At 49.8% G+C, this 13568-nt stretch overlaps 7 protein-coding genes across 7 annotated transcripts; 4 read left to right on the top strand and 3 right to left on the bottom strand.

Moving 5' to 3' along the window:
* Nucleotides 1-490: 490 nt before the first annotated feature.
* AYO20_05751 (hypothetical protein) lies at nucleotides 491-2090 on the top strand (the record flags this gene model as incomplete). Its single annotated transcript, XM_022644044.1, has 5 exons — nucleotides 491-731; nucleotides 800-906; nucleotides 959-1133; nucleotides 1188-1596; nucleotides 1661-2090. The coding sequence occupies 5 exons, from the start codon at nucleotides 491-493 to the stop codon at nucleotides 2088-2090; spliced, it is 1362 nt and encodes a 453-aa protein (XP_022500048.1).
* A 709-nt stretch (nucleotides 2091-2799) lies between these two features.
* AYO20_05750 (hypothetical protein) lies at nucleotides 2800-3828 on the top strand (the record flags this gene model as incomplete). Its single annotated transcript, XM_022644043.1, has 1 exon — nucleotides 2800-3828. One exon carries the CDS (start codon nucleotides 2800-2802, stop codon nucleotides 3826-3828), a length of 1029 nt encoding a protein of 342 aa, XP_022500047.1.
* Nucleotides 3829-4384: 556 nt separating this feature from the next.
* Nucleotides 4385-5292, top strand: AYO20_05749 (hypothetical protein; the record flags this gene model as incomplete). The annotated part of the gene is made up of 3 exons (XM_022644042.1): nucleotides 4385-4558; nucleotides 4740-5027; nucleotides 5182-5292. 3 exons carry the CDS (start codon nucleotides 4385-4387, stop codon nucleotides 5290-5292), a joined length of 573 nt encoding a protein of 190 aa, XP_022500046.1.
* A 1863-nt stretch (nucleotides 5293-7155) lies between these two features.
* Nucleotides 7156-8793, bottom strand: AYO20_05748 (hypothetical protein; the record flags this gene model as incomplete). The annotated part of the gene is made up of 1 exon (XM_022644041.1): nucleotides 7156-8793. One exon carries the CDS (start codon nucleotides 8791-8793, stop codon nucleotides 7156-7158), a length of 1638 nt encoding a protein of 545 aa, XP_022500045.1.
* A 1811-nt stretch (nucleotides 8794-10604) lies between these two features.
* On the top strand, nucleotides 10605-11478 carry AYO20_05747 (hypothetical protein; the record flags this gene model as incomplete). Its single annotated transcript, XM_022644040.1, has 3 exons — nucleotides 10605-10840; nucleotides 10925-11144; nucleotides 11203-11478. The coding sequence occupies 3 exons, from the start codon at nucleotides 10605-10607 to the stop codon at nucleotides 11476-11478; spliced, it is 732 nt and encodes a 243-aa protein (XP_022500044.1).
* A 368-nt stretch (nucleotides 11479-11846) lies between these two features.
* AYO20_05746 (hypothetical protein) lies at nucleotides 11847-12673 on the bottom strand (the record flags this gene model as incomplete). The annotated part of the gene is made up of 3 exons (XM_022644039.1): nucleotides 11847-12375; nucleotides 12429-12514; nucleotides 12572-12673. 3 exons carry the CDS (start codon nucleotides 12671-12673, stop codon nucleotides 11847-11849), a joined length of 717 nt encoding a protein of 238 aa, XP_022500043.1.
* Nucleotides 12674-13170: 497 nt separating this feature from the next.
* On the bottom strand, nucleotides 13171-13554 carry AYO20_05745 (hypothetical protein; the record flags this gene model as incomplete). Its single annotated transcript, XM_022644038.1, has 1 exon — nucleotides 13171-13554. The coding sequence occupies one exon, from the start codon at nucleotides 13552-13554 to the stop codon at nucleotides 13171-13173; it is 384 nt and encodes a 127-aa protein (XP_022500042.1).
* Between the last annotated feature and the right edge of the window lie 14 nt (nucleotides 13555-13568).

Here is a 13568-nt window from a genome sequence, read left to right as displayed (position 1 = left end):
TGCAGCAATAGTGGGCTTGACTTCTGAAACATTGGATTCCGCTTTGTATCCTTTTGACGGACATGTTCACTTCTCTACAACCTAACACAAATGTCGTATCCGCAAGGGCAAATACAATTTCACCAACTGAGGCATCCTTGGCTATACAAGCAAGAAACTCTGCTCTGGCTTCATTATGATCTGCTTTACGCAAGTTTTGTAAGCTGAATTTCTCCAAATAAAAAGCAAAAATGCATCAATGCTGCCAAAAGCATACCATTGCTCCGACTCGACGAGCAAGTCTCAGACAGATCGATGCATGGAATACTGGAAAATATTCCGTCTCTTCCATCTCCTCACCCTGTTCTCCGTACTCACCTCGGCTATTACGTCCTGGATCCCCAGATGTCGGAGAAGCATTCCCGGACATCCCCACGTCAAGGAGAGAAATTTATATGATCCGCATCTAATTTTGCTTAAAAATTCTTCGTGGTTTTCGAGGCAGCAAGGAATGGCACTGACCAGTCACGACCCCAAGAACACTGAGCCAATTCTGCCCGAAAATATATCCATGGCGTTCGGCGAGGCTGAGTACGTCAAGGATTGTCAAGTCCGCAGTATTAGTGCCGATGACACCATTGATGATGCCGACACGGTCGACCCGGAGACACCTCCAGATGGAGGCTGGGAGGCATGGAAGGTAGTGTTTGGATCCTTCATCGCTTTTATGTGCAGTTTTGGATGGTTACAATGTCAGTCACAATCATTCTATCCGAACTTGCAATCAAGTCCGCCAACAATGAGCTGATCCGTGACATAGGTATTGGCATTTTTCAAGACTACTACCAGAATGATATACTTCGCGGAATGTCGCCAAGCACGATTGCTTGGATTCCTTCTGTCCAGTCATTCATAATGTACATGATGGTAAGTATAAGCCACCAGATTTTTGAAATGAGTATAAAATTTACGGTTCTAGGGTATCGTTACGGGCCCCGTGTACGACAACTACGGGGCAAGATGGCCCATGTTGGCAGGCTCATTTCTCACAGTCTTGGGAATGATGATGACCTCGATATCCACAAAATACTACCAAATTTTTCTTTCGCAGAGTATTTGCTGGGGTGCCGGACTGGCTCTTGTTTTCTTCCCGAGTAAGTCTCAATCCTGGTTCGCAATCACCTGCCGGGCTGACGGGGGCTCTGTAGCTGCAAGTGTCTTGGGATCATGGTTTAAAAGACGCTATTCCCTGGTCATGGCTGTCGCTGTGTGTGGCTCCAGTGTTGGCGGAGTCATCTTCCCCATAATGATGGATCGCATTGTTCAACCTTTGGGCTTTCCATGGGCAGTGAGGATCGCCGGCTTTCTGAGCCTGGTACTTCTGGTCATTGTAAATATCATGGTCAAGTCTCGAATACGGCCACGACCTCAACCATTACGCATTGTGGACTTTGTTAAACCTTTCGCCAAACTTCGATTCTGTCTGACCGTGTTCGGTGCATGTTTGGTATACTTTAGCATATTTCTACCATACAACTATGTTATTGTGCAGGCGAAAGAGGCTGGAATGTCGGCAGGGTTTGTTCAATATTTGGTCCCCATCATGAATGCCGCCAGGTGAGTCGCAAATCCTCGATTATCCCCATCATCGATACAGATATCAGTGCTGACACGATCCAAGTATACCTGGACGTGTCATACCGGGGTATTATGCGATTCATTATGGCGGTTACAACGTTTTCATTCTCATATCAACGATCGCGGGTGTTTTGTGCCTCGCAATGTGGTTGCCGGCAAGATCGGATACAGCCATAGCCGCTTTTGCTGGACTCTATGGAGCTTTTGGTGGCGGCATATTTACCATGGTTTCTTCGCTGGTTATTTATGATTGCCCTGTCCGCGATATGGGAACTCGATTCGGAACGTTTTTCCTATCGACATCATTTCTGATCCTGGCGGGTAATCCAGTTGGCGGAGCCATTGTTTCGCTTGAAGATGGGGGTTATACTGGCTTGAAGATTTTTACTGGAGTTACCATGTTGGCCGGAGTATTTTCGATTGTAGTAGCCAGATTGATGATTACTGGTTTCAAGATCATGGTCAAAGTATGACATGTATAATCTTGTTTCACTCTGGCAACTCGTTGTATTATGAAAAGAGTGGACATACAAGGTTAGATAATGGGAAGGCTCGACTACACAAGCAAAGAGTGAACGAGTCTTCTTATACTATGGCAATAGCTAGATAGACACATCACGAAACATCCTACATGCACTGGAGGGTTGTCCTTCGGCCAAATCTTGAATCACAGTACACGATATTTTTTACAGAATGAGCCAAATAATACTCCTCCTGACAACGAACACGACTTTCAACTTCTGCTCTGATCTTGAAGACACCACACCACTCGCCGCGTGCCAATCACCTAAATACCAGTCTCCCCACATTTCTCCGTGATTGGATTACGTCCTCGAGGTGTATCTGGCGGTTGCCAAGACTCTCGTCCATGTTCGGTTTGTCAGCAACCGAGTCGTTGAGCGGTGGGTGGCGGTGGGTGAGCGGCTGTGTTTATGTGTCATGGACGGTGACAGCAACCTCATCGCTTGGAAGCAGCTACTTTCCGCTCTCGCGCGGCTTCACTCTCGATGAGCTCATGACCTTATCTAGGATCCAAGCCGCTAGTCCCTAAAAACGAGACATACAATGTCCCTTCGCCGGAAATCGTGCGATGCTTGTTTCAAGGGCAGACGGAAGTGCGACCTTTCCTACCCTGTCTGCAACAGATGTAAAGCGAGCCAAAGGCCTTGCCATTATATTCATATGCCATTCAGGCGACAGAACGATACCATCAGGGAGGGATTCCACTCAATTGAAGATGAAGCCTTGGACGCAGCTGCAACAATCAGTCAGGCAGAGAACAGCTCACAAGATGGGGAGTCGTGGGGTGCTTTGAACTTCAATATCAACCTACAAGAGGCCAGCTCCATGGAAGAGCTTCTGTTCCCTTGGATAGCACCCAATATTGTGGGAGACCTGGGTGAATTGAAACCCGTTTCAGACATAAACCCGAGCTTCAATTGGGTTACTACGCAGATGAAAACCTACCCTCGTTTATTTGCTCGCCAGGCGGAGACGCCATTCATTCACAAGTCGCTCTATCCAGATCTAAAACCCCGCTCGATTCGAGCAGCTCTGACAGTTTGTGCCGCCTCCGAGAATGTGGTTGGAGCAAATAAATCTATGCTCTTCCGCATCCTCGACGCCGAAGTCGTGGACTTGCTGCAACCTGGGTCAGGCTCGATGCCCACCCTTCTTGAGGATCTGGCAAAACTGCAGGCGATAGTGCTATATCAAATCATACGACTTTTCGATGGTGGCCTATCACAGCTTACTGTCCTGGAACAGCAGGCTGATATGCTTAAAGCCCTGGCACTAGGGCTTCTTCAGCGGTCAGATGTTGAGCTTCGCGATGCACAGCCTGGCTGGGAGTCCTGGATCCTAGCAGAGAGCGTTCGAAGAACTGTTCTACTGGTTTTCCTGGTCTACGGAGTTCGTTCAGTCTATCAGCACGGCGTTTGCCTCGAGCTCCCGACGTTGGTTCTTCTACCCGTTTCGACCCATGCCGCGTTCTGGAATTCCAAGGCCCGCTACGTGGAACTTGGTGATCAGGCGGGGACGTTGAAATACAATGATTTCAGCACGCTGTGGCTGACTTCTCCACCTAGAGAGCTTCAGGCTTTTGAGAAATTACTTCTTGTGTCTTGTAAAGGCATTGATCAGGTCCGAGCCCACGGCGGTCTCGACCTGGCCAATCAAAATGTTCAACCAGACATGAGTCAATCATACTGAACAAGAGGAATTCGAATCTCCTGTTAACGATTGTTCGACATTAAGAGAACGTCTCTCTTGAGAGGGACCAGGGTGTTCCTTGGATGACACCGAGGCATTTTCAAATACCTCACCACTCATTTTTGTTTGGCCTCTATGAATCGTCCGCTTTCAAGAAACCCGCACCGCGCCGCACCCCAAAGTTGTTTTACAGAGTATATTTGCGGGCAATTGTGGATGCGCCCCACCCAATCCCGCACGCCGCCTGCGGGATTCGTCAGCATCCGGATCCAATCCTCGACAAGGTTCGTCACTCAGCCTTGCGGCCTTCATGCATTCATGCCAGTTGATTGTAAAATGGACGACAATTTATTAACACTTAAAAGGCGCAGTATATACAGTATGAAAATTTAGTCGTTGGATGGCTTCGTCAATTCTTCCTCGTTTTCGACTTTTTTCTAGGTGAGTTTTATCAATCCGCAGGTCTCGGTATAGCTTTCGTTCTAATTCGATCATTCCCTACCAATATTGGCTGACAACCAGACTTCGTAGGTTTCTCTCGAGCGGATCATCCAAGATGCCCATCACCGAACTCATATTCCCAACGTACAAGCTTGATGCCGAGTCTCTTGCGGCTTTGAAGACCAATGAATCCCATATCTTCTCGCACCTTGCAAACGTCAATGGTCTCCAAGCCGCCTTCAACGGGCAAATCCTCGAACATAATGGATCTCCAGTTGATCCAAAGAACGTGAGAACATTGCTGGTTTTAGGTAGGAAGAAACTTTAAGTTTCCCTCTCTATTATTTCTTTGGAATTTTTGAATTGTTCCGAACTACATTTTGGTAGGAAGCATCTGATTGACGCATACATGGCGGTTACGTACGATAGATTGGGTCGACTCCGCATCCTTCGATGCTTTCTATCCCAAGTCCGAAAAGTTCCAGGCCTTCATTAATTCGGTGAAGCCTTTCGTCGCAGCTCCTGCTGTGCCGGAACTCTACGAGCAGCAAGAACGATCCATCGCCTGTACGTCGACGAATGTGACGCAGATCTTCAAGTCAACAACAAGCGACACGATAGAAAAGGCGTGGGAACAGCTGAAGAGCTCGATTCGAGATCAATACTCGATCGCAGACGCGCCAGCCTTCTACCATGCGACTGGGATCAAGGAGGATCAGGGCAAATTTCTAGGGTTGATCGGGTGGCAGAATCTTCAGGTGAGCAAAACACCACGAGACCTGAACTGAGTAAAACTCTGTTCAACCCACGATTTTTTGCAATTACTCCGGGTGAGCAGAGAGACAGACACATTCGTTGGTCAAATATTGTGCTTTCCGGACCGTGCTGGGCTGACTCACGAGAATTATTCAGGAATATGAACGTGTTGGAAAGGCCAGCGCCGTGATGGCGCGCATCCACGAACTGAGCAACGAGGCTGGCGGAGAGGTGGATAATCTCGTGGTGCAACTGGGCCAAATCTAGAATAGGGAGTCGAGGGCCGCGGCTCACGGCATTCTCGAGACAGGTACATGGGCTGAAGAGCAGCCACATGCCAGCCAAAGTCATGGCGAGGTTGGGGGTGAGGTGAGGTGTTGGTGAAGGGGTATTTTTGCACGTCAAGTATAGTACCGAAACCTTCTCTACTCTTGATTGTTGTTGCAGAGATAGATATCTATTAAGTAACAGCCTTACTCCTCAGGTGTTACAATCTAGCCTATGCCAGGCCAATTCCGAGCCTTGGTTTATTTTCCCGCTTTGCTCCCACATGGATTGTGTATATTTCAATCTGCAAAGAAGAAACATCACTTCTAGACTAGTTGGAGGAAATCAATGGGGTTCTCTCTCTCTCTCTCTCTCTCTCTCTCTCTCAGTACTTCCGCTTAACCTTTTCCTGTACTGAATATAGAATAGAAATCTGACCTGAGTCTTTGTCATTTGACTCTTTACTTTCTCTCTGCCCCTAATTCTTTGATTGTCGATTCTCGTATCTCTTAGCCGCCATATCCGTCTCGATGACGCCTGGATGCATGCACAGAATAGCACCGTGCGTGTCGATTTTCGGAAGCGACATACTCATACAGCTTGGCCAGGGCGATCTCGCTACTTGCATAGCTGGCGGGACATTGTTCTACGATCGAAGCAGGAAGGTGTGCTATCAACGAAGTTGATCGCGATCAGGACGGGGTCGTTACAGCAAGCATGCTGGAGGAATACGGAGAGTGATGATATATATTTTGGTAAAATGATGGCAAGGACCATATTGTGAAATGAATCTGACTTTGGTTTGTTGAACGAATAGACGGGCTTCGGAACATCCTTTTGTGTGTGTGAATGATTTTATACCTGGTGTTCTTCAAGGTCTGAAACTCCAAAGACCCACAACTCACGACCAACTGTCAATCGCGGGGAAGTGGAGGTTGAGGTTGAGGCGCAATGTCTCGTGGACAATCACTATGATGTACGGGGTATATTCCATTCATTCTAATCATGAACAAATGGAGACATGACTCTCTCTGGATGTGAAGCACGTTGTGGCCTTCCAATAAGATTCTTCTTATGTCGCTGAGTATCCCAGACTTCCGCGACACGCTTCAGGTCTCTCATACTGTCCAAGTAGCTCACCCTGCCAGCCAGTGCGACAGCCTCTGGTACGTCTCTGAGTAGAGTTTAGAGGCTGACCTCCCGACAGAAGCCTAATCGGAGGAATGAGCGGCCAGTTCGGGATGTGGCACCCAGCAGAGTGACAGGCTAGAAAACCCCAATGGTGTAGACGTATTCCTAGCCAGATCCAGCCCGTAAAAGTGTCGAATCAAAGACCCCAGACTTCCAAGGTGCTTCATCAGGAACCCTGAAACCGAAAATGCCCATATTGTGTTTGTGAGCCCAGGGGGAGGGGGGGGGGGGAAAGACGAGGCTGAATGACCCTGACAATCCTCCTCGTAGATCTGCCAAATCAGGCCAGTACTACATAGCCATGTCGTCCAAAACCCGTTGCTCAACGTACGCGGTATAGAAGTTAAATCCGAGGCGCGGGAAAGGTTGCGGAGTTATCTGGGGTGAATATACTCCGGACGATGGGTTATCTGCCTATCGAGTAGATCCGGCCCCTTGCCAGGTTGGCATCAACTCTGATATCTCGCCCTTTTTTGGCCGCAGAAAGAATCCCGTCCTTGTCAAAATAACCGTGCAGTTACACTGAATCTCGACTCTGGAGATAAATATGTGCTTTTCCTAGTCAAGGTAAAAGCGGTAAGAACGAGACAGTGTCGAGGTAGACATGGTACGATCACCTTGAAAGGCTTCGTCGAAAACTCTGCTGGAGTGCATGGTCGCTGTACGCGGTAACTAGACAAGATGCATTTCACGACATTCAGCCTCTTCAAATGCTTCGCCTCGCATGATCCCGTGAACGTAACAGTCACCGACAAAAGTCCAGTACTCGGTTCCTTCCACAGGGCGCAGCACCAGGGGTGTCTTGCTCCCCTTCACCAGAAATATCTGGTCGTCCACCTCTGCCCCCCTGGATAGGAGAGCAAGGTAATCCTTGGCTGTGCGGCCGAGTCTGCGTCCCACGGACGGGACGAGCACGGTCGGAATGAAATCTTGGCAGTCCAGCCAGTTCCCCGCGTATATTGCTAGGTGGTGCAGTATCCACAATATTCTCCGGAGGAGCCTCTCCCGAAACGGCAGACGCGCGACAAAGCGATGGGTCAGGCGATGGCAGAGGCTCAGGGTCCTGAAATTCCGCTCCAGTCGACGGTATTCCTTGAGGTCTTTCGCGGCGCCACCGGCGGAGAGAACGTTGAGAAAAATGTCGGCCTTATCTTCATTGGAAGGTTCAAGCTTAGTAGCCCCGGCAGTGGAACTCTTCCAGCTTTGAAATACTCGAACCGAAGAAAGCAGTGACGCTTCATTGTCGTGCGCCGAATTCGCCAGCTCGACAATGTCTTCGTCCATCAAATTGGATCCATAGACCTCCCAGAGCGTGGAGATGGAGTCAAAGTACATACCCTCAATCCTGAGTATCCCGTCTTCATGATAAGCTTGAGGTGTCGCCAGAGTCATCTGGCTGGCCCTGAATAAGCATTGTCCGGTGTGTGATGCAAGTCTTGATCCACCCAGAGCAAGTGACACCATCACTCCTCCTCTCTGCCTCCAGTCGGGTGTCCAAGAAGGTAATGGAGGTTGTTCGGTGCAGATGGGGCGAGGAACTGACAAGAAGTCAAGACAACGGTCGCGTTCAAGTATAGCTAGTGCTACTCCACCGTAGACTCTGGAGAGACTCTCACGGTAATCAATCCGAAATCGAAGAGTCTGGCAATCGGATGCCAGGGAGTAGGTGGCAAATACTTTGTCTCTTGGGTCCGTAGCCTTCATTGCCCTTGTCATAAGCAGCAGATAAAGGAGAGGAATCCTGTTGGATAGTCGCAAGCCTTGTACGAGGTGGAGAAATTGAAAGCCGTGACCCAGACCTCCTTCATGCTCTAAAATGTAAAAACCTCCTTCGATGATCCACTGAGCTGCCTCGGAGAACGTGTACCAATCCACATGGAGGCCAGCAAAGGCCGTGATTTTTCGAGCAGCAACAACTTCTTGTAGAACCCAAACTCGCGTGAACCAGGGACTTCGAATCAAAGCACACAGACGATGGAGGTCGTTGTAACGCATCTTGCCATTTTCATCTTGATGACGCTGATGCTCACGGTAAGCCTTTGCCACGTTTCCGTGACTAAGATGCGTGGCAATGCGTGCAGCAGTCGGTGAGGCTCTGGCATGAGCAATGCGAGCCACTGTGCTCCCAAAATCGTCGGCAAACAAGGAGTAGCCAATACCCCCCAACCAGACGATGACTTCTGCAGCAGCTCTGTAGATAGTTGAGATAAGACTGACTTGGACGGATTTTTCGATTTCGTTACTTTGATCAATACAGATCTGGTCAACCCATAACAGGGTTGGCCTGTTGATGGCGGCGCTGATTCTCATAAGACACTCGAACAACCGAGCAGTCACCAACAATCGTTGCTGATTACATATGATCGGATGGTCTAGCGGGCCATCACCCCAGCAGTAAGACAGCGCAACAAATATCGGTGGCCGAAGAAGAGGGACATGGTGAAGAAAACACTGTACTGCTCCAGCGTCAGACTGGCGAGGAAGAAGTTCCAATACTCGAATTTGTGGGGGAATATTTGGTGGTCCTAGAATTGAGTTGTACCGGAAGGGAGGGAAGGCAAACTTGGAGGTGGGACCGGATCCAAGAGACGATGCGATATTATAGTCTTGTCGAAGCGGCCTCTCCATGGTAAGACGAAGGAACCGACCACTGCTTCAAGAGGAAATTCGGTGTTGAATTGGCCCAAGCAAGTCTTTAAAGACTTAGAGGACAATGAGCTTCGGTTTCAGCCTCAATCCACGCATTCATTATCTTGACATTGGCAAGAGAATTCGGCACGGCCCTCTCTTTAGCTCCAGCAACGACCCAAAAGATGTGCCCCAGTCATCTCCTTTCATGGATTGAGGATCTTTGGACGCATGAGGGCCCTTTGGTCGGCCATCGATACTTTTATTGGGCTGGAGCTGATGCCCAGGCTGCATTGCAGTGCCACCCTTGGCATCTGGTGCTCGACGACCTGGTGCCATCTACCGCTGGACTGTTGGCAATTGGTGGGTTTCGACTGTCTCCAGCGACTAGGGAAGTTAGAAAAGGTCCAAGCAAGTGCCGTTGGTTGATTGGGTACTTCGATTTCTGGCGTACTTGTGGCTCTGTAAATCGTAGGCTATCGAGGCACACCATAGCAGCAACTGCAGGTGCCCCGTGATTCTTTGTATGATCTCCGTGTAGTAATTGAGCACGGCCCATCTGCCGGAACATCCCCATGTAATAAGTTGTGGATAGAGCACGCTGAGCAGTTCCGATCGAGCTCTGCCCTCTGGGGCTCCGAGATCAGACTGTGTTAATTACTGGACGACCATCATGGTCACCCAATGGTCATATAGTTGAAGTCCAGGTCTGCCAGCGGTGTCGAAATATGATGTCAAATCCCAGTATCGTGTCATATGCCGGAATCTCTGGGCTATTGTTTCTCATCTCCATCTATAGATGCCCAGTCTCCTTCGGTGGATCTTGTGTTACCCCGTTGCTCCGTTACAGGTCGTCAAGACATGACCAGGTCAGGGCAGTCTGCATCATGGAAGGGCTGGCTGCACTCCAAGGTATGTAAGGGTTCGTGATGAGGTAGTGGCAGAAACGGGGTTACCCATGGTCGCAGTGTCATTGCCCGACCTGCAATTTCAACTTCAGACGGACCGCGGGCTGATGACGCTACCTCTCCACTGGAGATGAAGTCGACTGTGGCATGGGGTGTCAATGTCAATAGACGGAACACCTATATGTCAGCTCTCTGATGGGAATGTAGTCCCATACGGAGTCACGTCAATGCCCGTGGATCTTTTATGTTGACAATTATGCAGACCGGAGCCGGAGATTTAGGGCACTTAGTGAGTTCACTGGCACTTTCATGGTTAGTTTCTAATTAGGAGGCATAGACCGGTCACATATTAATACATATATTAATGCCAATGGACAAAGCTCACATGGCACTAAAGAGGTCTAATCCGGCCTAATAAGGCCGGTTCAGGCCACCCGCCCACCTCGGTCCTTTTTCCAACCACCGGAGCCCGTCAATGAAGATGCCTACTTGTACAAGTACTCGCAACATTGCTTCTTCTCAGGCAGCTATGCCGCCCTGTATCTCCATCAAAAGGAAACGGAATCTCAAAGCCAGCATCTGACCATGAAGCTCGTCATATCTGGAGCGACAGGATTCGTCGCCACGGAGCTGATCCGCCAAAGCCTGAGCAACTCCAGCATAACTTCGGTGGTGGCCTTGGCCCGTCGACCTATCACGGTGCCCGACAACCTTGGCCCTGAGGCAGACACGTCCAAGTTGAAGACTGTGGTCCTCGAGGACTTTTCAAAGTATCCGGACGATGTGAGGAAGCAATTGGAGAATGCGGATGCTTGTATTTGGTCCGTCATTCCTGTCTAGTCGTGCTTCGATGGACCCCAACGGTTCATATAAACGTGGGGACGAGGCTAAAAGTCCAGATTCAGGACCCTCGCAATCACTCCCAGCAAGTCCAAAAGCATGCAGTGGGACGAAGTATACCGAGTTTGCCACGAATACACCATGGCCGGACTCAAAACGACGTTCGAGTCGTCCCGAGTTGCGAGCAAATCGACCCCGTTCCGTTTCCTGTACATGAGCGGCATTGCCGCTGAACGAGACCAGACCAAAACCCCGCGGTTCATGCCCAAATACTCCTTGATGCGGGTGAGTTCCTGGCATTTTGACACCACAGACCGCCGAAGGCATCTGACTCCTGCGGCAGGGCGAGACTGAGAACCAAGTTCTGGCCTTCGTATCCTCGCATCCCGGCAAGATCGAGGCTACCGTCGCGAAACCGGGACTGATCACGCAGCCGGGGAGTATATATCACTGGCTGCGCTCCACTTTGCTCTGGTTTGTAATTTCTCTGCCCAGCATAAGTGTCGTGGAAATTGCAGCTGCTATGTTGGATCAAGTGGTGAATGGGTTTGAGAAGGATCCTTTGATGAACGAGGACTTGGTCAGAATTGGACAACGCGTGCTGCACGAGAGTAGCTGAGGAACTTTCAATGCAAACGGGGGCTTATTGAGCTCACGGTGTAGAGAGGCAAGCAGATTGGGAGTTGCGTATTATGGATGCTGAACCTTTGCAATTCACGCATTTCGGCATGGCATTTGACAGAAGGCAGGAAACGAATGCAAGCCGGAAAAATGGGAGGGTTGGTGCTGTGTTCCAAAATTCGATATTGCCAGATGTGTGACCATTCTGTGCGACGACACCTAGAAGGCATCAAGTCCTTCAATGTCAAAATGCCTTTGCCGGTTGCTGGTTGCCCGTGCCAGCCCAACCGACGCCTCACAATGCACTTTTGAACCCTCCCAGAAGCCCCTAAACTCCGCGCTTGTCAGATCCAGTCTTCATGATCACTAGAACACCCATCGGTAACTAGCATATCTTCCCGCGGTTTCGCTTTTCCTGATGATCTTAACAACGTTCCCTCTCTTCAAGCCCAAGTATTTGGCTACAGGGTCGCTGAATTGGATTCGAGGCAATTGCGTCTCCTTCAAACGGTACCTGTCCAGGAGCACTTTCTTCTCTTCTGCGCTCAACAGTACATGTTTGGGCACTAATTCATGTCGTGTAATATTGACGAGAAGGTCCTGCTCTTGGAACCATTCAGCGGTAATTCCTCGTTCGGTAAGTGGCTCGAAGGCGCGTAGGGCAGCAGCCGTCACTGGGCCAATGGTAATGAAAATCCCCGTGGTAAACTTGTTCGCATCAAGGTGCTGGGCAAATGCGCGTAGATGTTTGATACCAATGGTAGTTTCGGGACTGAATTCAACCCAGATCGTGCCAGCCGTTGTTTGAGGGTTCGGATTCGATTTCGTGGCCCGGGGTGTGTCGCGCTTGATCATCTCTTCCGTAGGGACAGCTTGGAGTTTCATGAGCCTCCTCCTATAAAATGTGAGCATCAGGAGTGAAGTCGTCTAGAATCCATCTCGACTCACTCGGCATAACCGCTTTGAGGATCGCCGAATTTGCGCTGAAACTGATCGCGCGAGATTTTTAACTCATCCTCTGCGATTGCGTAGCCCTAGAAACAATGTCAGCTGTAGCAAGACGGCGTAGAGGAACTCTGATCCTTCCGTACCCTGTCGACGAGCATCTCCAACACTGTCCTCCATGTCCGCCACAATCTAGTTACCTCCTTCTCAGCTTCGACTGAAAGTTTGGGCCTGTCATCGAGATCCATATTGAGCGCGCTAATTGGGTGACACGAACCAAAGCGTTACAGAACAGAGACGTTGTCCTAAAAGTGGCTGCTTTCGTGGATGTCTTCGTAGATGCACGACCGCAGGCTGAGGAAAAATTCTGGATAAACCTCGGCAGTAAATTAGTGACTCGGATAATAGATTCGCCGTCCTGCGGGAACTGACTGATCTGACTCCCTTTCTCACCAACACCCTCAGGAGCGTCAAGCAGGACGGCCGTAATAAGGCAGCAGACCAAGCAGCAACAAGGCCTGGAAGGAAGTCATATGTACTTAGATACAAGATACCATAAGCTTGGTTCACTACGGGCATCGTGCTATAGTCGGGGAGACAGGCAAACATTAGGTCCATTAATTGATGCTACTCCCATTCGTGTTGAAAACTATCTCTGGCTGACTTCCGCTCCTTTCAAGGATGTTCATAACCCGACGAATACGCAGACTCGGTGTCCAATGTGTCGCCGCGCCCTTGCTCTGGCTCATTCAGTTAGTACGCCTTGATCTCTCAATTCCTGGATCGCGTCGGCAGCCCATTCTCCACATCTTCTGACTGGTTTCGTTGGGTCGAGCTTCTGTCCTTTGAGATTCAACTGACGTCCAGGGACTGCGATTCCTCGGCAGATAAGCTCAACTCGTTCATAGTCGGACTGCTTCACATGACCGATGTCTCGCTTCTCGTGAAACTCGGCTCGATCCTCAGGGCGCGTTGCACTCTTGTGTTCGTATGTCATGCCCATCAGAATGTTGCCAGTGACGTGATAGGTGTGGCCCGAGCCGGTGCCGTTCTCATGGGTCTCGACGAAGATTGCTTGGTGGTCGCGCGCGCCATGAGTGTAGACGTGGAAGACGCGATAGGTTGCCATGACTGGAATGTGAA

Source organism: Fonsecaea nubica, assembly GCF_001646965.1.
Source record: "Fonsecaea nubica strain CBS 269.64 chromosome Unknown Scaff34, whole genome shotgun sequence".
In the NCBI taxonomy this organism is placed as follows: Eukaryota; Fungi; Ascomycota; class Eurotiomycetes; order Chaetothyriales; family Herpotrichiellaceae; genus Fonsecaea; species Fonsecaea nubica.
This window is presented reverse-complemented; position numbering and strand designations above follow the sequence as displayed.